We start from the raw sequence: 25222 nt of genomic DNA on the forward strand, positions 1-25222 counted from the left end.
CAGATCCCGGGACGGGGTCCAGAGACAGTCTGGAGTTGGGGACCTGAGAGGAGGAGAGTGTTATTTCAAAGCTGAACGAAGCAAAGGGGCCCAACCCTTAACTGAAAAACAGAGATCCCGGAGACTTCGATTAGTGGAAATGAGATCTCCATTTGGCTGTTTTAATAGCTACCGGGAAGGAGAGGGTAATTAAATGGGGGGGGGGGAGCTTTCCTGGGTGCTTAGTCTCTAATGAAGCTTCTCCAATTTTGAGAGGTAAATCCAGATTTTTGCTTTTTTAATCCAACACCGGAGCTGTACATAGGCCTTTAGGGATGTGGTTTTATGGAAAATTGTGGAGTGATGTGGGCATCGAGTTTGCTGCAGAGGGCTCTCCCTTCTGAAGTAGCCAGAGTAATGGGCCCCCTACTCAGCTCTTTGCCTTTGCCTAAGCAGGGTTTCTGAGATTCATTTCTCTCGTCCGGAGCAAAAGGGAACAAAAATACTTGTAGAAGAAGCACTGGTTTTCTGAGCTCTACTTTCCAGAACACCCTCCTCCCCCCAACCCTCTCCCTCCCTTCCCCGCCCCTCCAACTCTGCCATCCTCAAACTTCCGGGGCAAACTTTTCTCCTGCGTCTAGAAAGGCCTCAATTGAGAGGACGTCGGGTCGGTCCTGCCTCCTCTCCCGCGGGAGGGGAGAGCTTCTTGGGGCTATGTGCCCAGAAGCAGCAGGCAAGAGAGCTCCGCCGCATCACATGGACCCCAGAGGGACCGAAGGGCGCAGGAGGGAAGGGCCACCGTCTTCTCCCGCGCCCTCCCCCTCCCGCTCCTCCTCGCACCCCCCGCCTTGACACGCACCCCCGCGGCTTTCGCGTTCGTGCCACCTCAGGCTGTGGCGGCAGCCCAGCGAAAAGCAGGCGGGAGGAGGGAGAGGTCTGGGAGCGCCCCCGTGAGTGAGGACAGGCTGTTTGTAGGTGGCAGCGGAGGTGACAGTGCAGGGATCCGAGCGAAGGGAGAAGGAGGGAAGAGGTGGGGGTGGCGGTGGGGAGCAGAAGAAAGAGACGGGGACCCCGGGGGTGGGGGTGGGAGGGAGAGAGAAGGGTGGGGGAGGGGAGGAGGGGAGGCGCCCGGACCGAGGAAGCGCGCAGGGACGCTGCAGTCCGGCTCCAGACGTCAGCCAGAGCTCTCGCCCTCTCCAAGCAGCCGCCGCGGCTCCTCCTCGTGGAGAGCGGGGACGGGGCGGCCCGGTGGCCTCAGACCCGCGGACACCCTTCGGGCCGAGCCCAGCTCGTGGACTGGGCGAGGTGGGAGCCTAGGTGGACTAGGGAAGAGGCGAGGGGGCGAGGGGGCGAGCGTCCAGCCCGGGCGCGGGGGGCGCAGCAGGGCCCCGGAGCGCCCGGAGCTGCCTCTTAGGGCTCCTCTCGTCCCTGCCTGCCTCCAGCACCCCCTGCACCACCCTCGCCGCCTCCAGACAGCCAGCTCCCCCGGGAGCCAGGGGCATGAACGGCTACGGCTCCCCATACCTGTACATGGGCGGCCCGGTGTCGCAGCCGCCGCGGGCGCCCCTGCAGCGCACGCCCAAGTGCGCCCGCTGCCGCAACCACGGCGTGCTCTCCTGGCTCAAGGGCCACAAGCGCTACTGCCGCTTCAAGGACTGCACTTGCGAGAAGTGCATCCTCATCATCGAGCGGCAGCGGGTCATGGCCGCGCAGGTGGCGCTCCGCCGGCAACAGGCCAACGAGAGCCTGGAGAGCCTCATCCCGGACTCGCTGCGGGCCCTGCCGGGGCCCCCGCCTCCGCCGCCCGGCGACAGCAGCTCGACTCCCCAGCAGCAGCCGCCGCCTCCGCAGCCTCCGCAGCAGCCGCCGCCGCCGCCCCGGCCAGCAGAACTGGCTGCAGCCGCTGCCGCCCTGCGCTGGGCCTCCGAGCCACAGCCTGGCTCGGGGCTGCAGGGGCAGCTCTCCAAGACAGGTAAGCGCGGACGGGCAGGCGCGTGCGCCGAGAGGAGGGAAATGAAAGGACTTTAGGGAGCAATCTCCGGGTGGGCTGAGTGGAGGGGGGACGCGTGGTTGACACCGCTCCCAGCCACCCCTAGACGCGCACCTTTCCTCTGGGAGCAGGGCTTGCTTCCTCCCCTCTCAGCCCCCTCAATCGGGTGCTACTAAGTGAGGAAGAGAAAGTTTGAGACTCAGGAGCTCCGGCCAGAACGTGACCACCTGGAGCCTGGAAAAGGGGCGCCCCCTGTTCTCAAACCCTGGCTGGATCTGTCGCCAAGATGTCTGGCTTCTTGAGAGCCTTTCTCAGACGTATAGAAACAAAGAGGCGACTTTAAAATAAAGAAAAGAGGCGACTCACCAAACCCCACCACTTAGAATCCAGGGCCCTAGTGGGCGCTTGCCTTTGAAGAAAGTCTCGGTTTTAAGATGTTGGGACAAATGGAAAGAGGCCACCTTAGGGTCGGTACTGTCAGCAAGATGGATGGTGTTAAGGGTACGGAAGCGGTATAAGGGGTCTTGAAGTCTTAGCTCTTCCGACCACTCTTGGAAACTCTTCGATAGGGCAAAAGGAAATCCTCAGCAAACCCGGAGCCTTCCCCGGAGCGGGGTTTCTGGAGCCCAGAATTACTGGGAGAAGATATAAGCTCGGAAGCGATGGTATTGGGGACCAGATAGGGTCAACCGTAGGGTTCCTTGGATGGGATGGGGAGCGGTAGTGGAGGATGAGAAAGACAGGAATGTGGAGAGGAAGAACTAATTTTCGGGGGGTGGGATGGGGGAAGGGAGTAGCCACCTGCAGAAATGCTAGGGTCTCTTAAGATTTATTCTCTGCACATCTGTCATCTCTCGAGGTCGTCCAGGAAGAACATGGCTTTTAACAAATTAACCTGAGCAAAGAAATGTACTCTAACTTGATGCACTCGATGGTCCCTGGCGAGTGGCCTGGGGCTGCAAACGGAGAGAGAATGGAGAGAGAAGGGAGAAGGAATGCATAGGAAGAATTAAATCCTTGTAATGGTCTGTTTCTTTCCTCCCTTTCTCCTCCCTTCTCCCCGCCACTTCCAGAAAGGTAATTGTCATGATTGAGTCTGCTTTCTCCGGGCTGCGAAGTCTACTTTTGGCACATCCCGGGTTCCCCATCTAGTAGCCCTGCTCATTCCTCTCCAAATGCCTCTGGGAGCTTTTCCTTCACAGACGCAAGCCTATGAATTCCCTGATTGTTTTATTTGTGCTACTGGCTGGCTGAGTTTGTGCATGAGGTCTTGTCTTCCCTCCACTGGGGCAAAATACAGGAGAGGAAAAAAAGAACAGATGCGGTCCAGGAACTGGTGTGCCCAAGATAACAAAAGATTCAGAGATCCTTCTGGGTTGTACTGGGATTGGGAAAAGGAAATCATAAGGCCCTCTAAGCATTTAGGCAGAGGTGTGGCTAGGCAGCTCTCGGGAACCCAGTTATAGTTGCTGCCCCCTACTCCCCTAAACAACTAACATCTCAACAGGACAGGACTGGATTGGGCCTAGAAGGGGCTGTCACGTAACATTGCCCCTGAAACAGTTCCTGACCTCGGTAGATACTGAGCAGGTGTTCAAGGTCAAGTTCTACTTCATTACACAGCAAAGAACCATTCTGGCCTAAAGTCAGTTTGTTTTCAGAACTGGACCGATCATTTTAAGAACAAAGGAGTGGGAAATTCATCAGAGATTTTTGGAAAGTATTTGGTACTGGTATCTATCATTTTACCAAGTTAATGACCAGAGTTTAACTCTGTCTATGGATAATATTTCTTTTATTTCTTTTATGTTTTTCCAGTCAAAGATGGGTTACTGCTGGTTTGAAGAAGCAGGAGAGTTTGAATGGTGAAGGCTACAGAAATTACATTTGAGTGATAACTTTCCTTAGCCTTTCATTTTCATGGTTCCCTAGCTCAGTAACCCTCAGGCCAGAACAACAATCCACCTCTCTGGGATTAATGTTTATCTGCCTTTTGAATTCAGCCCTTCCAGTCAGAGGTGCCTGAGACCTATCTTCCCTAAAGGAGAGCAGCTTCCGGTGCCTTACCACCCCCAACCAGCCTGTCTTATTCTCTTCCTTACAAGAGGATTCCCAGTGTTAAATTTAGAATATGGATTGTTAGAGCCGGAATAATTTAGTTTTAACTAATCCCTTTATTTTAACTTTTTAATTTTATTTAGAATGAAATTGAGGCCCAAGGAAGGGAAATGAACTGCCTCAGGGGATGGGGGCAGTTTGTGGCCAAAGCAGGACTCAAATCCATGTCTGCTAATTCAGTTCTCTTCCCACTAGGCTACATTGAATCTCTTTAAACTTGGGGAGAAAGGCTTTTTCGATTAGAGTAACAGATGTTTGTAAGTGCCTCATCTTACAAAATTGAAAAGCGAAAATCAGGAAAGAAAAGTAGCAATAGCTACTGTAACATTTTATGGAACTCATTCTAAAGGAGTTTAAGATGAGTGTCAGTCTAAATAAATCAAAGCCAAACTTGGTTTCTCCTTCTCCCAACCCCCTTCCTCCCAGACTAACAAAGTTAACCTAGGAAGTAAGGTTTGAAACTCCGAAGTGGAGAATAACTACAATAAGTGTAATCGTTCCCACGTCACCGGATAGAAGGCCTGAGAATGAGGATGGATTGTTCGAACAATTCTTCATTAACGATAGAATGAGTTTGTTTTCTTTCTGAACCCGCATACTGTTGCATTTACATTTTCACATCTTTGGTTTTAGTCTCTCAATCTGTTGCCCTTGCTAAATAAAACAACAACAACAACAACAACAGGGGAGCAAAGAGAAAGTTTTCCTTCTAATGGTAATCTGAATATGGCTTCTCTTGCATACACAAAGCCAGAGTGAGGCATTCGTCAGAGAGAAATGCCAGGATAAAAATATTTGTTGCAGTATTTCTCATACAAGTAGATACAATATACACATATGGCTACATATGGTATATGCATAATGTGGACCAGACCTGTATCTTTTGAGAGAGGCCATGTCTGCTCTATCCTCTGTGCCCATTATCTGTTTATATATTCATAGGTATCTATGAACTAGCTCCACAGCAATAATGTACACACATGCGATATTTTGATATATGCACGGGCATCTTTATAACATAGCAGAGTGGTATCTATAGTTACATGCTAGATTTTCCATGGACAAATATACAGGATATCATATGCTTGTAAGTCATGTAAATTTCTCCTGCTACTTCCTTCCTTTCGAGCTCTCAGAGTCAAAGACCCGGTTGTCCTTTTTGCAGGGCAAAGGATCCCTAGAAAGAGACCGCACAGCTGTGGGGGAGGAAGCATTTTTTTTCCCCTATCGGATACAAATGCAAGTGAACAAACACATTGAGGCTCCCCCCCTCCAATTCCTTGAGAAAGGCGCAAGGCTGTTAAAAGACTACATTTGCAGGGCGCCCCAGGAGAAGAATCTCCCAGTTCAATGGCTGTATTCCCTCAGTGCCAAACCCCATTACTGTAGCCAGAAGAGACTTCTTCCCTTAATTCTACCTCCAAAATCACATAGAAGCTTTGCTGCTTCTAATACAACCAGTATGGTGCTTTGGGTACCCCATTCCACTGTGGTTTATTATTCAATTCAATTCAACAAGCATTTTTCAAGGGTTTATTATGTTCAAAGCTGTATGCTTGGTGCTGAGTTAGCTAGTTAAATGTATAATTTTAATATTCTCATCAGGCTCCTTATAGGCATTCTTTTTGCTTTTCATTTTCCTCACTGAGTGTGAGCCATTTTCTACTCTTTCCCTAACTCTTGAGAGGCAACATAAAGTGAAAAATGTCTTGGACTGGGAGTTGAGGACCTGGGTTCTGGATCTGCCTGTTGTGTGGCCTTATGTCACACTATTCCCAGGTCTTCATTTTTATCAGCAAAAATGAGAGGTTTGAACTAAGATCTTAAAAGTCTCTTGCAACTCTAATATTGCATGATCCTACTATTTGTTATTTTTAAATTTATTACATTTTGACAGTTAAAGATTCATGAGCCTAGGATAGAAACTTATTTGTTTCACTTAATTTTCTGCCCTTTAACTTCCATATCCTCCCACTCTCCTCACCCTTAAGTAAAATATAAGAATTTTTTGAATAAAAAGAAAAGCTTTTTCACAGAACTCTTGAAAACCAGCTGTTAGTGTGTCTGAATGAACAAACTCAACCAGCTAAGCCAGCCTTTCAGGATTTGGTGTCAGGAGGCAAGCAAAGATAAGGGTCAAGGTGAGATGCTAAGGTTACACATTCCTCTGTGTCACCCCCATTATCCTGTCTGAATTAAGCTGCTCCCACCTCCCTTCTCTAGGAGGGAAGGAAGAGCTCTGGAGTGGAGATGACGGGGAGATCTATTTGAATTCCCTCTGAACTTATACAATTTTACCTAGAGAGCAAGAGAGTCACAGAAGCAAAGATTAACAGAGACAGAGAAATGGGAGAGAGAGACAGAGAGAGAGAAATCCTTCCAGAAGGTTTGGGAAATGATTCCAAATTTCCTCAAAATGGAAAGAAACACTTAAAAAACTGATTTGCTGCACAGTGGAGTTTCTTCAAAAATTGGATGAAGGGAGGTTTCCATCTCTGTGGGAAGGTTTCCTCTTCTGTGTTTATGAGTATAAAAAAGGAAGGGAAATAGAGTGGTGTTTCTACTCTTTGTACCTCAGAAATATAAAATTTGCCCCCACTTTGGTGGGAGGGGGGAGCTTTCTTAGAATTTGGCACCTGTAGATTAAAGTCAATTATTTGTGAGTACTAATAGGCTAAAACAACCTTCTAGGCAATTTAGAAGAACAGGAAAATGGGGGAGACAATTTGAATTTTCTAAAATTAAGTTTTAAAAATATTTTGGGGAAGACATATGTAGGTATATGTAGACTTTTCTTTACTACTGATATTACTATTTCTTTCAAAGCACTACCACATAGCTGCTCAAAAGGAACCACATATAACATACAAACTACACTTCGTTTTGGTTAACCCAAGACAGAAGAGATATAGGTGTGTTTTTAAGAGATATAGGTGTGTCTTTATCCTTTTTGTTTATGGTGGAGGTGAGTACTGGTATAATGAATTCTTTGGCATGTACCAGATATTGCAATTTAATAGTTTTAGAGATTTCCTTGGTCACTGAGGTTGTGACTTGCTTGAGGTGATACAGCCAGTATGTGCCAGAGGCAGGATTTGAACTCAGGTCTTCCTGACTCAGAGACTGAATCTCTAATCAACATAACAAATTGGTCCTGGCTAGAGCTAGATCTTGATCCATAAGGCATGGAACCTATGATTTAATTGGATTATAGGGAACTTTGAGATCAGGAAACTCATATACCCCTGCAGACGGGCACCTCTATAGTTTTAGGGTTGTCTGGGGCACCAATAAGTTAAGTGACTTATCCAGGGTGACAGGGAATGGAACTTGGACCCAGGTCTTCAAGTCTTTACATTCACATACCTGTCTATATTGTCATAAATAAACATGTAGATGATACACACACCGTTGTAGAATGTAAGCTTTCTTAAGGGCAAAGATTTTTTGTGTTTTCTTTGTATTCTCAGTCCCTAGAGTTTGAAAACCACTTTATAAATATTTAATAAATTTATAAATATTTAATAAATTGCTGAATAATAGCAATCAGTATTAATTAATGGTTTCCCCCCCACACCTCACTGCTGTAAGTAGGCAGTGAAGATTCTGTTTTAGAACTTGAGGAGAAAATGACGCTGCTAGTTAGTATAATGAGGACACAACCCCCCAAACCCAGGTCGGCTGAATTCAGGTCCAGGGCTTTTATCACGACACCAAAGTGAGGGTAACTTGGCAGACTGGGGATGAGTTGGCCATTGTCTCTCCGGAAATCTTGATTCCTGCAGGGTCTGGCTATGGGGGGAAGGGGATAGAATAGCAGGATCTCTGCTTAGAGCCTCTAGTTTGCAGTGAGTGGATGGGGGAGGTCAGAGCCAGTGTTCAGACCCGACTTCTACATCTTTTGGGGTTAGGATAAACTTTTCCATCTATGGGAGTTGGAGGCAAGGTCACTCAAAGCTCAAACTATTTTGCCACTTATGATGGCCCTCCTTTTCTCCCTTGGTTTCTCTCTCTCTCTCTCTCTCTCTCTCTCTCTCTCTCTCTCTCTCTCTCTCTCTCTCTCTCTCTCTCTCTGTTGGGGTGGGATGAGGTGCCAGAATATTGCATCTATGAAGAAGTTGCACCCACTTGCAGAAGAGATAGTCTTTCCCCGACTTCAACTCTGTTCCCCTACCCTCCCTTTCTCCCTCCCTTCTTTCTTTCCCTTCCTCTTTTCTTCCTTCCCTCCTTTTCTCCTTCTTTCCTCCTTCCCTCCTTCCTTCCTTCTCTCCTTCCCTCCCTCCTTCTTCCTCTCCCTCCTTCCTTCCCTACTGTCCTCCTTCTTTCCTCCTTCCTTCCTTCTTTCTTTCCTTCCTTACCTCCCTCCTTCGTTGCCTTCTTCCCTCCCTCCCTCCTTCCTTCCTTCTCTCCTTCCTCTCTTTCCTTCTTCCTTCCCTCCCTCCTTCCTTCCTCTCCTTATTTCTTTCTCTTTCCTTCTCATTCTTTCTTCCTTTCTTTGTTTCTGCTTTTGTTGTCATCACCTTCATTTCCCCTTCTCCTACACAGAGTCATCCCTTTTAACAAACTCCTGCCTGAATTTCTATTGCTACGACATCCCACTGAAATAGAGGGGCTCTTCTTGTAACTGCAACTACTCAGAACACCCTAAGTATGAGTCACTCATATTCACCCCACAATTCTCCTCCTCCCCCATCACTTTGGAGTTAGAGCAAGATGGAGGCGGGAGTGGGGAGGAATGCTAGCAAGGAGTCTGTTCTTAACGCTGCAGAGATGAGGGGATGAGTTGGAGAAGAAGGAAAAGTGAGTTTCTTGTGCCTTGGAAACTCTGGTTCTACTCCTATCAGGGAAATGGAAACAGAAATAAATTCCTCCCTCCTCCCCTCCCCCCCCCCCACCCCAGCAGGCTATAAATCCGGTGGATAGCAGCGCTATTGACTCATATACCCAACTTTTCTTTCCCCTGATAGATGAACTCCTCGGTTTAAAAGATTACAGTAATCACAGGAGGACAGTGTAAATCGAATCTGATAGCAATAACTTTCGGGGAAGGTCAGGCTCAAGTGAAATGTTACCAAGCAACAGGCATTTTGTTTGCAAAATACAATCAAAGAGCATTGATGAGAAATTCTTCCTTGCCAGCCAGTCAGCACTTTCCACTAACAGCTTTACAGGGGGAAAAGAAGTCAATCTTCATAAATCACACTCCCTGGAGCACTTGCAGCCCCTTTCTGGAAATGTTGCACTTCTTCAGATATGGGGAGGAGGACGTAGCCCTAGGAGAGAGCCATCTGTCTTTGGTTCTCCCTTCCCTTCCTTCCTTCCCTTCTTTTTCCTTTCTTGCCATTCTCTCCATGTTTTCTCCCTTCTTGCCCTCACAGAATTTCCGGACTGGAAAGCATTTCAAAGACCATCTTGCCCAATACGTAACAGCACAAGAATCCCTTCTACAACGTTGATAAGTGATTATCATACACTGATGATTGACTTCTCATCAGTGGCTGCCCTGCCTTCATTAGGTAGTTCTGTTAGTAAAAGCTAGCACGTTTATACATATGTACATGTGTATGTATATATATATATGTATATATTTATACACACATATCTTTAATGTTTGCAAAGTGCTTTACAAATAATAACTTATTTTATTCTCACAACAACTTTAGGAGGTAGATATTATTATTATTATCCCCAATTTACAAATGAGGAAACTGAGGCAAATAGGTTGAGTGATTTGCCTAGGGTCACACAGCTAGTAAGTGTCAGAGACTAGCTTTGAACTCAGGTCTTCTTGATTCCAGGTGCAACATTCTATTCACTCTGCCACCTCACTGCCTAACATCAATTGTAAATCTTCTTTCTTATTATTTATTTTTCCAAGTCCTGTTTTCTGGGCCAAGGAGCATGTCTAATCCTCCTTCCACAAAGGAGGATTTTCTTCAGAATCCACTTTTTTTTCCTTCTCTTGCCTTGCCTTGCCTTTCCCTCTCCTCTCCTCCCTTTTCCATTCTGCTCCCCATTCCTTTTCTATCCTTTTCTCTCATGCTTTACCTCTCTTCCTTTCTTCCTTTTTCTTGCCTGTTGCCACACACCAACCTGTTCTGGGCCCCATTTTTTACTGGTACAAGATTGACCATTCAACTGGAAGCTCTTTTTTGAGTTGATAGCAGTGATAAATTTGATGGCGTCAGTAGAACTGCCCATTAAAATGACACTGTAGAGTGTTTTAAAAATCATCTCATATCCCCTTAATCTATGCCAACTGAAATTTACTGCATTAAGGGCAGATAGCATCTTTCTCTCATTAGAATAGTGGCAGAAAATGAGGAACTAAGTAGAAAGTGGAAGGGGAAAAAGAACTGACTTTTTCTGATGGTTAGATGGGTTCTTCAGCAGTTTCTGCTACCCTCCCTTAATTATTGCTCACTGAAAAAATGTCTCCTTCTGACTAAAGGAGAGCAAGATAGACACTGGCATTTAACTTTTGAATAGCTTGAGTGAGAGTGCACTGCATTTGAGATTTGGGATTTCGAAAAATCTCAAAGACCTGTTATTTCAAACCCTTCCTTAGTTGGGTCATCAGTCAATACTGGGTGTCAGGAGCCATCCTTTCCTTTAAAATTCACCAAGGCTACTCTTCTAGTAACATAAAAAAAGTTGTGAGGGCTGTTTACTCTTCATTTTCTTTGTGGTTTGTTGTTCTCATCTTCTGGAGAGATTAGGATAGGCGATAGGGACTGGACTAATGATTTCACTGATGTAGAGAACTTCCCAATGAGGAAGCTTTCCCTGCAACTGCAGCTCACCATCTTCTCTGCAATTGGTGATCTTAAAACAAGGGTTCGTAGCTTTTTTTGAATTGTGGGCCCCCTGGGAAGTCTAGTTAAACAAACAGACCCATTCTCAGAATAATGTTCTCAAATGCATGGGGATTACAAAGTCCACTTATATTGAAATACATTTCTGAAAATATGTTTTTAAAAAACACCACAACACCAACGACAAATCGGAAAGTTAAGAATCTTTGATTTAAAGAATTGCCTGTAGCACTAAGAGGCTAAGTAACTTGTTTAGGGTGACACAGAAACTAAGGTCCTCGTTGCTTCAAGGCCAGTTCCTACAGTACCTTTAGTTTGAGACATTTCCTGTAGTTCCTCTGGTTATCTACAAGAGAAAATGTAACAAGGACAGAGTTCCAATTTGAAGTCAGGATGGGGAGTTCTGCTGTTAAAAGCCCCCATTTTGTCTCTTGTCCCTGATAGATCCCTATTACACGTGCATGTGCAGAATTGTTGTTGTTTTTTTTAATGGACTCCTGTTGAGAGGAGTGTTCAAGTGAGGAGATGGTTCACAAGAGAAAGCACAATATGCATTTCAAATGGCTTGACATGATTTCAAGAAGAAAAAAGGCTGTCAACTTTTCAGTGAAGGAACATTCCTGTATGTGCCTGTATGTTTGTGTTTTTCTTTGGAACTTAAAAGGTGACATGTTTGTATAGACGTGATGGAATATAGTAGATAAAATACTGCATTTTGTGGCAAAGAAATTCCTATTCACTTGCCTAAGGGGAGAAGTTATCATAAATGTGCTCTCGATTTTTTCAAAAATAATTGAAACGAACACCTTGAAACAATTATTAAAAAAAACACAACACACCAGCAATATTGCAATATCATTTTAAGTTTGAGGCTTAAAGCATGAAGAATCTTCTGAGTCTGAATTTTACAAATTGTAACCTGACTCAAAGTCATTTGATGTGACTGGGTTTTTTGTTGTCTTTTTAGTCAAATAGCTATGGAGGGGGAGGCTGATTCAGGGCACAGTTATCTATTTACCTCTTTTGAAAAGCTTAAAAAGGTTAGGAACAAGGTATATAAAGTATTATCTTTAGTAAAAATTTACTTTTTTTTGTTTGTTTTTTGTTTTTTTGCAGGGCAATTAGGGTTAAGTGACTTGCCCAGGGTCACACAGCTAGTTAAGTGTCAAGTGTCTGAGGCTGGATTTGAACTCAGGTTCTCCTGAATCCAAGGCCAGTGCTTTATCCACTGCACCACCTAGCTGCCCCCAAAAATTTACTTTTAAAGGAAGATCTGCGTACTTATTTCTTTTACAAATCTGTATCCACAATCAGAAGGTGAATGCATCATCATTTGGATAATGAGACTTAAAATGAAGGATTCAGTCAAAAGTCAGGATATTTTAAAGTAGCTGGGTGTATAGTGTTCTATACAGAGAAGTATTGGAGTTTAGAGTGTTGTTGTTTTTCAGTTTTCCTGAAGAGTACCTTTTTCATAGGTACAAAGGAGCTGTCAATTTAATCTTCAGTCCCCCCTCCCCAAGCCATATTTGTCATCATGATTTTTCTTTCCATTTAACTAATTTTTTCATTTATACCCATTGATTGATCTCATTTTGACCTTTGTGCTGAATGAAATCCCAAAGATTTTTAAAGCTAGGATGATTTCTGTGAGGTGCCTAACTCATGGAGTTATTTAAAAAACAACAAACCAACAACAACTTCAGTGGAAATCAAGAAGTTTGATTTAAATGTTTAATTTTCTATGGCTATATACCAAAAGCTAGTGCTGTAATTACCTTTAATATTTACAAGAGAATAATTTAAAATGCATTTGGTTTAGGCACAACAATAGCACAATTATTAGGCATTGTAACACAGCAGATAGAGGTAGAGACTGGACTTGTGATTTCATTGTTGTAGGGAACTCTCAAGTGAGGAAATTCCTTCTACTAATGCAGATCAGCACACAATCATTATGTTAAAAAGGGCACGACTTAAACCCAGGTATTTCTGGCTTTCAAAAGCAGCTTTCTATCTCATAGATCATGCTGTCTCTTATAATACAATGAATGTGCAGTGCGACAGTATACTTGAAGCGTTAACCCATCAGGAATGAATATCTAGGGTAGCAGTCATCCTTGGTGAGAGAATAGAACTTCAGGGCTGATTTTGTTCTGTTCAAATATCCCCAACATCAAGGCATCAACAGCCTTGGGCTTTTATGGGTGTTTCATATGCCTGTGCTCACCTAGTGGAATTTATAGATGCATCCTAGAACTACCTGGAAGGGTCCTCTCAGACGGTCCTTTCAATTTTCTATGTAATTTTCTTAATTCTACAGATAATTCGAGCTCAACTGGTTCAAATACAGTGGATTTGAACTTGTCAAGTCCATCGAACTTTAGTTGCAAGCTGTGTTGCAAACACATATCCGTAGTCACAAGGGAGACCAGAGGAGAGAATGTGGATGGATCAACACAAAACCATCACCACTATTTGAAAACCAAGTGAAAGGGTATGCTCCACTGAGCACATCAGTAATGTCATCTCTGTGGACAAAGAGTAACCTTTAAACTATTTTTAAAGGAAATGAGAGGGCAGCTTTGATATATTTGTGCATAGAAGTGCTTATACCCTGTTTACTAACCCATAGAACTCAAAAGAAAATATGTGCGGCAGAAACAGAAAATGTTTTCCTTTTCCTTCTCCTTTTCCTTTTCCTTTTCCTTTTCCTTTTCCTTTTCCTTTTCCTTTTCCTTTCCTTTCCCTTTCCTTTCCTTTCCTTTCCTTTCCTTTTCCTTTCCTTTCCTTTCCTTTCCTTTCCTTTCCTTTCCTTTCCTTTCCTTTCCTTTCCTTTCCTTTCCTTTCCTTTCCTTTCCTTTCCTTTCCTTTCCTTTCCTTTCCTTTCCTTTCCTTTCCTTTCCTTTCCTTTCCTTTCCTTTCCTTTCCTTTCCTTTCCTTTCCTTTCCTTTCCTTTCCTTTCCTTTCCTTTCCTTTCTAAATAATATTTTAGTTTCCCTCAATTAAATATAAAAACAATTTTTAACATTTGTGGCTTTTTAAAGTTTTGAGTTCCAAATTCTATCCCTTTGTCCCTATTCCCCTCCCCGCTTCCTCCTCCCTGAGACCTTAAGCAATCTCATATAGGTTTACGTGTGCAATCATGCTCATCTTTTTCGACATCTGGGGTACAGCTTTCCAATCTTTAAGAATAGCTCCACTTCCTTGGAAGGTATATATATACAGATGACATTTCAGAAAAAAATCTAACACAAGTATCCATCTTTCATTTGCATAATATTCTGTAAACTTAACTTCTTTCTTTTGGTGTGTGTGTGTGTGTGTGTGTGTGTGTGTGTGTGTGTGTGTGTGTGTTTCTTTCTTTTAAATTTTCCGCAGAAAATAATGAACTTGGGGCAGCCAGGTGGCACAGTGGATAAAGCAAAAGCCCTGGATTCAGAGTTCAAATCCAGTCTCAGACACTTGACACTTACTAGCTGTGTGACCTTGGGCAAGTCACTTAACCCTCATTGCCCCCCCCCCCAAGAATGAACTTGCATGTAAAATTTTCTTTCTGAATGAGAATTTGCATAAAGAAGAAAAAAAACACATTTTTCTCTTTAAAAAACCACAACTAGCTGAACTTTAACCTTTTTCATTGTTTTGGTTTTTGGTTTTTTGTTTTTTTTAGTGAGGCAATTGGGGTTAAGTGACTTGCCCAAGGTCACACAGCTAGTAAGTGTTAAGTGTCTGAGGTCGGATTTGAACTCAGGTACTCCTGACTCCAGGGCCGGTGCTCTATCCACTGTGCCACCTAGCTGCCCCTTTTTCATTGTTTTTATACTTTTCTTAGAAAAAAAGCTTTGCTTCTCTCTATGGGAAGAATCATCTCTGGCTCCTCTAAGTTCTTCTAGCACTTATGATGTATATAGTTTGGTACTTAGGATCATAGATTTAGAGCTGGGACCTTCGAGGAAGTCTATTCTAACTTCTTAATTTTATATTTGTTTTTGTTGTTGTTGTTGTTGTTGTTTTTTGCAGGGCAATGAGGGTTAAGTGACTTGCCCAGGGTCACACAGCTAGTATCATCAAGTGTCTGAGGCCGGCTTTGAACTCAGGTACTCCTGATTCCAGGGCCAGTGCTTTACCACTGCGCCATCTAGCTGCCCCCTTAATTTTATATAAGAGGCTATTGAATAATAAAGGGGTTGAATCACTCATCCAAGGTCATATGGATCAGAGACAAAGTCAGGAATTGAGCCCAGGGCTTCCAACTTCAAGTTTAGCATTTAACAATAATACCTACAGGGCAGCTAGGTGGCACAGTGGATAAAGCACCGGCCCTGGATTCAGGAGTACCTGAGTTCAAATCCAGCCTCAGACACTTGACACTAGCTCTGTGACCCTGAGCAAGTCACTTAACCCCCATTGCCCCGCAAATAATAATAATAATAATACCTACACTATTCTATATATTTGGGTAAGCACTAGAGGGTTTTCTGGAATTATAGACCTAGAAATGGAAGGGACCTCAAAAATCCTAGGCTAAAACCTTCATTCTACAAAGGAGGAAACTGAGGTCCAGTGATTTGCTCTAGGTCATGCAGGTAATAAATGTCAGAGGTAGAATTGGAACCCTGTTCCTTTGACCATATATTCAATGCTCTTTCCCCTATACCAAAGACCCTCTCCATCTCGATTGTAAACTGCTGGAGGTCAAGGACCTTGCATCTTGCACACAGTAAGTAATGAGATATTGTTGTTGAGAATAGTAGGAAGGCTACAGTTGATAGTGCAGTAGATAGAAAGCTGTGCCTGGAGTCAGCTATGTAACCCTGAACAAGTCACTTAACCCTGTTTGCCTCAGTTTCCTCATCTGTAAAATGAGCTGGAGAAGGAAATGGCAAACCACTGCAGTATATACAGATATACTGAAAATCCCAAATGGGTTCATGAAGAGTCAGACACGACTAAAACAATTAAACAAAACCAACTTCCCATGTATATGTTACCAGAAAAATATATGGGGTACTTGATTTCTCCCCACAAATCCCAATGACCAGAGGCCAAATCTGGGGCTGGGTATAGGCATAAACTTGTATGTGGCACCTACTTTATGCCAGGCACTCTGCTAAGTGCTTTACAAATATTATCTCATTTGATCCTCACACCAACTCTTTAATGAAGATGCTATTTAAACTCTCTTTTTACTAGTTGTGGAAAATGAGGCAAAGATTAAATGACTTGTCCAGGGTCACATATCTAGTAAATGTCTGAGTCAAGATTTGAACTCAGGTCTTCCTGACTCCAGGCCTGGCACTCTATCCTCTGGGCCACCTAGCTGCCTCAGGTTCATTTCAGCATGCCACTAACACATCATCAGTGCTCTCCTGTGTTAAATGTGACAGCATTAGGATAAATAGCTCTTTCATTGTGTGTGGAGTTATGAGTCATGAAAATGGAAATTATACACAGATGATTAAAGTAAGAATATAGCCTTTTTTTCCTTTTTGAAACAAGGACACCAAGTTCAAATTTGGCTGTTACTGAGGACGGCAACTTATGCTGATACTCACATAGAGTGGCAAATGCCAGGCCTTTTTACCAATTTATTTTGCACACTGAATGCCCTAAAGCCACTCCTAGAGCCCTAGATCTGTTTGTGGTTGAGCCACCAATGAAGATCACCATAACAATCTTGGCTTTTGTATGTCTAATCAGTTTTTTTCTGACATTTGTTTTGGGATGAGTATGGGCATTGGATTTTTATTGTGAAGACATGCCAAGGAACAAGAATCATAAGACATAGAATCAATGTGCGAGCTGGAAGGGAATTAATTATATGTTGGTGTATTCATTCATATAGACATAGTCAGCATATATCCCCTTCCATTATGTTTTGTTTTAGGTGCTTTTTTTTGTGTGTGAGGCAATTAGGGTTAAGTGACTTGCCCAGGGTCACACAGCTAGTAAGTGTTAAGTGTCTGAGGCCGAATTTAAACTCAGGTACTCCTGACTCCAGGGCCGGTGCTCTATCCACTGTGCCACCTAGCTGCCCTCATTATGTTTTATAAGTGACTGGTGAATTTAAAAACCATACTTAGGCAAGTCCCATACTTTGGAGAACGTTAATAGTTATGGGATCATAAGATCATAGATTTTAGAGCTGGAAGGAATGGGAAAGGCCATCAATTCCAACCCCTTCATTTTGCAGATGAAGAAACTGAGGCCCAGAGACATTAAATGACTTGGACACATTGCTAAGCATCTGAGGCAGGATTTAAACCCAAATCTTTAGTAAAAATGAGCATGAGGGGCAACTAAGTGGTACAGTTGATAAAGGACTAGCCCTGGATTCAGAAGGACCTGAGTTCAAATCTGGCCTCAGACACTTGATACTTACTAGCTGTGTGACCCTGGGCAAGTCACTTAACCCTCATTGCCCTGCAAAAAACCAAAATCAAAACAAAAACAAAAAAAGCATGAAATGTGTGAACTTATAAAAGGGAGTGCTTTAATGAAGTTTTATTAAGTAAATATTTATGGCTTATTTATTTATAGATATTTATATCATGAGAAAGGCAGCATGCCAGAGTGAATAAAGAGAGGGTTGGCCTTGTTTTTTTTGTTTTTGGTGAGGCAATTGGGGTTAAGTGACTTGCCCAGGGTCACACAGCTAGTAAGTATCAAGTGTCTGAAGCCGGATTTGAACTCAGTTCTTCCTGAATCCAGGGCCAGTGCTTTATCCACTGCACCACCTAGCTGCCCCTGGCCTTGGTTTTTGATGAGATGTAACCATATTCCAATTCATATTTAGCATATCTTTTTTTTTGTGACTGGACATGTTATCTGAAACCCCTTCTATTAAAGCAGATCAGCAACTGTTCTGCAATTTTTAGCCTTAGAAGGTTGAATGGGGAACACACAGTCCATGTGTATCAGAGGCTTGAACCCAGGTCTTCCTGGCTCTAAGACAACTCTCTATTCAATATGTCATGTTGCCTGTCAATAGACTCTAATATTTTTCTTTAATTGAAGATGGCTTTCTAAAAAAAAAAGCACTCTTTCACTATAAAAGGGAGTTATAGTGTGCTGTTGTAAACAAACCAAACATAACTTCTTTCTAATAGTTCATCTAGAGCAGATCATGCTTTTTCTCTTTGGAATTATTTGTTAGTATTAACTTGGTCACTGTTTTAATGCAGTGCAACTGATTTACTCCTGTTGAGGGTTTCTTTATGTGTGGAGCCAATAATAGCTTGATGAAAATCATACAATCAACATATTCAGACTGAAAAGGAATCCAACTCTTTCATTTTACAGGTGAAGAAACTGGGTCCTTAAGAGATTAAGAACCTAGAAGGAGATCATATAGTAAAGAAATAGAGCTAGGATTTAAACTCAGGTCCTCCACTCTTTTGGCTATACTTTTCAGTGCTAATTGAAAAAAATGCCTTTGTGTTTTCCACAATCAAATCAGATAATATTTGCAAAGGACTCTTCAAGCTTTAAATCTCTCTGTGTAATTTAGTTGTTTCAGTTGTGTCCAACTCTTTGTGACAAGCATTTATTTTCTCTCCTGCTGTTGAACAACAAAAAGAGAAAATTAATACTCTCATAACAAATATGAATAGACAAGCAAAACAATTCCCAAATCAGCCATGCCCCACAATGTATGTCTCATTCCACATTTTAAGTCCATTACATCTCTGTCAGGAGATAGTTCCTTCAGACTTGTGGAATCTGGGTTTTTCAATATATTGACCAGAATTTTCAAGTCTTTCAAAGTTGTTTTTTATGATGTCTTTATATAGTGTACATTTCTTTATAATGTATGCTTTGCATTATTTTATAGAGGTCTTTGTTTCCTCTACAGCTGTCCATTTTATAATTTCTTATAGCACAATAGTATTCCATTACATTTCCATACCACAATTTAACCTTTCCCCAATAGGTGGGCACCCTATTAGTTTCTAGTTTTTTGCTACTATTACAGGATCTGCTATACATATTTTTGTACATATGAGTCCTTTTCCTATTTCTTTAATATCTTTGGGGTATATGCTTAGAAGTGATATTGCTAGGTCAAACGTATACATAGCTTAGTGACTTTGCGGGCATAATTTTGAATTTCTAGAGCAATTCACAGTCCTGCTGCCAAGAGTGTGTTGGTGTGCCAGTTTTCTGACAGCTCCTCCAACATTTGTCATTTTCACCAAATCTAAAGCAGAATCTCAAGTTGCTTTAATTTGCATATTTGTAATTATTAGTGATTTTAAACTTTTTTATAAGTTTTTTTTAAATTAAGAAACCAACTGACTCCCTTCCACCACTCCTAGCCTAATTTTTCAAGCTTTCTAATGCTTACTGTGTGCAAATGATTTTTGCAAGTTCCTGAGAAGCTACCTAAGAAAGGTTTCAGCATACCTCAGACCTCCTTCTATAAGATCTTTTATATGTCCCTCTATAGGATTATATTAGCTAATATATTACATTTTAGAACCTCATGAAGCATTCTGCCAATTAGTACTCATGATAGCTTGATATAGATTTAATAGTACATCATATTTCTTCCCTTTTTTTCCTGGTTAAAAGCACTTGTTTATTAGTTACAGTATCAACTCATGGCAAGATGTTTCACTGAGCCAATTCACAAATACAAAGATCAAATCCATCGAGAAAAGCTAGAAACAGCAGTTCATAGCAAGTGACCATTTTCATAGGGAAGTCATTGGTGAAAAAGCACTATTAGAGAAAACACATCACATTTCTACAGGACTTTAAGATTTGCAAATCACTTCCTCCATGACAACCTTGTGGAGGTAGATTGACCGAGAATTATTTGAGGAAACTGAAAGCATTGACTTGGAGTCCCAGGACCCCAGGTCGCATCTCACCTCTGCCACTTCCTACCTTGGGGAAGTCACTTCTCTGTGTCTCAGTTTCTTCATTTGTAAAATAAGGCCTCTAAGGTTCTAGACCCATGTGCCGTTTATGCTAAGATGCTATGAGCTTGACTTACCCAGGGTTATAAATAGTCAACAGCTAATAAGCGTCAGCACTTAACCTTGACATCCTAGTTCTTTTGACTCTGAGACCAGAGTTCTTACCAGTACACCACAGATGCCTTGAGGAAACCTAATTTTTAACGTATTTTCTTTGGGTGTGTTAACTCTAAGCCAGCTAATTATGTTACAGGGTTATCACTGAGAATCTCATGTTGGGAAAAAAAAAGAGTAGAGGGTCATCTTAGGCTCATTTTCTTGCCTTGCCCTGGCCTATAAACTTTGTAATTTATCTTCCCGCACCACTCCCTTAGAAACCTGCATGGAGCTGCCTGCATGTATTAAGTTACTGGTTATGTGGACCAATCTCTTTAAGGTTATACACATCATGTAGCTATTCTGTTCAGAGCAGGAAGACTTGTGGGGATGAAAAACTATTCCTCATGCCTATCATGGAGAGAGGAAATCCTGAATTTTGGCTCTCTGGTTGGGGGTATCTGTTGTCATTCTGGGTCAAATTTTGTTTTATTCTGCTAGTGTTTACTGAATTGTGTTTGCCTTTCAAACAAAAGCAGGGAAAGTCCACCTTAGCCGTTAAAAAACCCCACCAAACCCTTGCATGAGGCGCATCTGTGACTCTTTAGCATCATCAGGAAAAGATTAACCCAGCTATTCTCTGCTTTTCAGATATGACTGAAGAGAACCTAGGAGACAGCAGTGCAGCCGACAATGCAGAGGCCTACAGTGACAAAGACACAGACCAGAGGAGTTCCCCGGATGTGACAAAAAGTAAAAATTGCTTCACCCCAGAGAGCCCAGAAATCGTGTCAGTGGATGAAGGTGGTTATGCCATTCAAAAAAATGGTACCAGCGCCGAGAGCCGCCCCGATAGTCCCAAGTACCATTCTGAGCAGAATCACCTCCTGATCGAAGGCCCATCCGGAACGGTTTCTCTGCCTTTTAGCCTGAAAGCCAACAGGCCACCATTGGAAGTGTTAAAAAAAATCTTTCCTAACCAGAAGCCAACAGTGCTTGAGCTGATTCTGAAGGGCTGCGGGGGTGACCTCGTGAGTGCAGTAGAGGTCCTCCTGTCCAGCAGGTCATCAGTCACTGGAGGGGACCGAACTTCCGCTGAATCAGAAAGTCTGGTTTTGCCTTCCAATGGGCACATTTTCGAGCACACGTTGAGTTCCTACCCCATCTCCTCTTCAAAGTGGTCTGTGGGGTCTGCCTTCAGAGTTCCTGACACACTGCGGTTTTCCACTGATTCTAGCAATGTAGTGCCCAATCCTTTGGCAGTCCCCTTGCAGCACCCCTTTCCCCAGCCACCCCGATATCCCTTGATGCTGAGAAATACTTTGGCAAGAAATCAGTCCAGCCCCTTTCTGCCCAATGATGTCACCTTGTGGAATACCATGACCCTGCAGCAACAATACCAGCTGAGGTCTCAGTACGTCAGTCCTTTCTCCAGTAACTCTACCAGTGTCTTCCGGAGTTCTCCCGTCCTCCCCACTCGCACGCCTGAAGATCCTCGTATCTCAATTCCCGATGATGGATGTCCGATTGTGTCAAAGCAGCCTATTTACACAGAAGATGACTATGATGAAAGGTCTGATTCCTCAGACTCTAGAATACTCAATACGTCCTCCTAAAGTGGTACCTGACAGGTGATTAAGTGAATGGTATTTACAGTGCGTTTGAACTCTTGGGCGCCATGAAGAGGGAAGCATACTGTCCAACACTCCTTTAATTATGTGACTTTGCTTGATACTATACCTTAGCAATAAAAACATAATTTATTTAATTTCTTGCACTTCACTGGAAAATGCCAAAAAGCTATACTCTGTGGCTTTAGTGCTAAATGTTGATTGTAAAGGAGATTCTAATGCTAAGAATAGGCATGGGAAAGCTGGGACTGTGGAAGATTTAGAGTGGGATGGAAAGCCCCTTTCCCCTTAATTCAGACAACCTGGAATGTTAAATTAAATAATATACTTGAATGCAGTTTTGTAAGAGAGGATTCCTCAGGACAAGACATGGAAAGGAAGTGGTTCAGTCACAAAAGGACTTAACAGGAACATTATATTCTTATGCTAAAAATCGTTCTTGCTTTTAAAAGAGAGACTGCACTTGAGAATAGAGTTAACTGCTTATGTGCTATTTAAGCTTTGGACACTTTTTAGAGACAAACACTATTAAGAATTATTCTTTTCACATGGCTAGATCGAAACATGTGTAATGTCGATGTAAAACCAATTAAAGCTGTGGATTGCATGAAATGTATTGTGAAATGAACACAAGATTAAGCATTGTCAGGTTAATGTAGCATGCTAAGGACTCTAGAAAAAATAAACTAAGGAGATGATCTTGGTTTATGTCATTTATACCTGTGGGAAGTACATCTCAAGATAGGAACTTGGTTTAAAAGGACATACTCAGCTAAATATGTAGGAAGAGAATGAATGCTAGCCTTAATTAAATGAGATATTGCCTGAGAATTATGAAGAACAGAGTTAAGGGCTACAACTAAGAAAAACAGAGAATTAGAATTTCCTTCCTCCCTCCCTCCTTCCCTCCTTCCCTTCCTTCCTTCCTTCCTTCCCTTTTTCCTTTCAAGTACTAAGCACAAAGTCGATACACATGGTTTCCCCTATCACAATAGGCACTTCATAAATGCTTGTTGACTGACTGGATTTGTTAAAAGGAATCTCTTACAAATCATGCAACTCATTATTTGTCCATAACTTAAGTTATGTAGTTTGAACTACAGGCCAACCAAGCAGGACATAGACTCATGGAAAGTTGAATTCCAAGAAACCTCCGATTATTAGTCCAGGAGTTCTTCACCTTTTTGTGGGTGATGGACCCCTTTAGCAGTCTGATGAAGCCTATGGACCACTTTTCAGAGTAACATTTTAAAGTGCATAAAATGAAACATATTGAGTTACAAAGGAAATAGGTCAAAATCCCATTGGAATATGACTCTCGAAATATTTAAAAAGTTCATAGAACCAGGTTGAGAACCCCTGATCCAGCCCCAAACCCCCATTTTACAGATAAGTAAACTAAGGTCCAGAGAAAGAAAGATTTGCCCAAGGTCAGGGGTAGTAAGTTGCAAAGCCAGGCCTCAAACCTAGATTCTGACTATATAGCTAATGTTTGGTGGGTTTTTTTTTTTAACTACATCATGAAATTGTCTAGAAGTATTGATATTTAGTGGAGCCATGAGATGAGCCCAGCACTTCAGTTTCAGGACTATGAAAGTTTATCACACAGAAAAGATTGCTTATTTGTGTGTGTGTATGTGTGTATGTGTGTGTGCATTTATGCATAAGTATGAGGAACCCACCATGTTGGGTAGTACCCCATGGTGAATTTCCATCAGGACTGGATTAGAAGTCACGGATGGGTGATGATTTACATCACTGGAGGGAATACCTACATTGGTGAGATCATGGCTCCATTGGTATATCTGAATATTGGAGAATGTGTATGTGTTAAACCTTGGCTGCCTAGATATTTTAAAAATGGAATTTTCAAGAAATTATCTCCAGCAAAGCCCATACCCGCAGTTTCTTTTGCCTACTGTTTCCATCTTTTAGAGGAGGAGTTTTCAATCTCTTTGTGTGCCATGAACCCTTTTTGACAGTTTGATGAAGCCCAGTGGACCCTTCTTGGAATAATGTTATTAAATAATTGAAGAAAAATTTCAGTTAGAGGAGTTCAATTAGAGGTTAGTAGAAATAAAGTTAAATTTTTTTTCCTATATAGACTCACAGACCTCATGAAACCTATCAACATAAAGGTGACCCTGGAGGAAAAGAGCAACATCCTACCTGAGCCTCTTTCCATCTCTGCCAATAAGGATTTTTTCCTCTTTTTCTTCAAAATATGGTAAAAGCTTTGTTATCGAGACCGCTGAAGAAATAGGGGTATGTTGAGAGGCAGCATAGTACAGCAGAAGCAGTTTCATCCTTATTAGGAGATGGTGTCAGATTCAGTGTCAGCCTATAAACAGTTGGCCAGAAATGGAGTGGAAGGCAGACAGATAAGACCCTTCAGGCTTGACCAGCATTCTTCTTTATTACGTTGAGTGCATAATGCTAATTATGAAAAAGAAATAGTTAGAACAAAAAGGGAACTCTTTTCTGTTAGACACCTTCAAAATGAGAAGTCTCTGTGAAAATAAGTAAAAAACCTAATTGCTCTTCCTTCCTTTCTTTTTTTTTTGGGGGGGGGGTGAGGCAATTGGGGTTAAGTGACTTGCCTAGGGTCACACAGCTAGTAATTGTTAAGTGTCTGAGGTAGGATTTGAACTCAGGTCCTCCTGAATCCAGGGCCAGTGCTCTATCCACCACGCCACCTAGCTGCCCCTAATTGCTTGCTCTAATGCTCTCAGTGTTCTATTTCCCCGAGCCACACATTTCCCCGAGAGTTGAAAGACAAATACTTTTCCTTATTCTTGGGATAATATTAGAGTATCAGTATCCAAGTTCTCTTGGATCAGACCCTAATGATCAAAGTTCCAGATATTTTGTGTAGCTGCTAAATATCTCAGAATAGGTGAGGGAGTTTTCCTACATCTTTGGCTAATTTCTCAGCCTACCTGCAAAATGAAAATGCCAGAGGTAGACCTATGTGAAAAGGGCATTAGTTTTCTTCATTAGAGCATTTGCACACATTTCTTTAATATGGAAGATTGATGATAGACCAAGAATTAGAATACAGGTATTTAAAAATGTAAAAATAGAGAATGGTTATTCTTCTCAGCCATAGGGCTTCTGAACTTGTATTCTTCTCAGTCATAGGGTTTGTGAACTTATTTAAAAATTTTTTAAATGATAATTTATTTCCATATGATTGGTTTCATTTGTAATCTTATGTATTTTATTTTATTAAAAACAATATTCTGATGGGTCCATATATTTCACCAGATTGCCAAAAGAATCCGTGACACCCAGAAGGTAAAGAACCCCTGCTCTGAAACAAATTATACTGGATTGAAAAACAATTAAGTTGTTGCATCTGGCTTCCCTTAAAAGTTGCTTTGGATCAACACATGGTCAGTCTGATGGACTATCATTAAAGAAGACCAAAAAAAGAAAAGAAAAGAAAAAAAACCCCAACCCAGTTATTGGAGAAACAACTGGTTAGTGGCTGCCTCCTGTATGTTTTTGTTTTTTTTTTTGTTTTTTTTTAGTGAGGCAATTGGGGTTAAGTGACTTGCCCAGGGTCACACAGCTAGTAAGTGTTAAGTGTCTGAGACTGGATTTGAACTCAGGTACTCCTGACTCCAGGGCCGGTGCTCTATCCACTGCGCCTCCTGTATGTTT

General features: G+C 42.3%; 1 protein-coding gene across 1 annotated transcript; it reads left to right on the plus strand.

Moving 5' to 3' along the window:
- Positions 1 to 1154: 1154 nt before the first annotated feature.
- On the plus strand, positions 1155 to 22135 carry DMRT3 (doublesex and mab-3 related transcription factor 3). Its single transcript, XM_043977910.1, has 2 exons — positions 1155 to 1951; positions 20577 to 22135. The coding sequence occupies exons 1-2, from the start codon at positions 1480 to 1482 to the stop codon at positions 21539 to 21541; spliced, it is 1437 nt and encodes a 478-aa protein (XP_043833845.1). The 5' UTR covers positions 1155 to 1479; the 3' UTR covers positions 21542 to 22135.
- Positions 22136 to 25222: the final 3087 nt, after the last annotated feature.

This window comes from Dromiciops gliroides, chromosome 1 (assembly GCF_019393635.1).
Source record: "Dromiciops gliroides isolate mDroGli1 chromosome 1, mDroGli1.pri, whole genome shotgun sequence".
NCBI classification, from domain to species: Eukaryota; Metazoa; Chordata; class Mammalia; order Microbiotheria; family Microbiotheriidae; genus Dromiciops; species Dromiciops gliroides.

Excerpts from the sequence above, each read along its gene's own strand:
- DMRT3 (XM_043977910.1), top strand. The coding sequence starts at position 1,480 with ATGAACGGCTACGGCTCCCCATACCTGTACATGGGCGGCCCGGTGTCG. Across the intron at positions 1,952-20,576 it reads GGGGCAGCTCTCCAAGACAG|ATATGACTGAAGAGAACCTA; the intron begins GTAAGCGCGGAC and ends TCTGCTTTTCAG.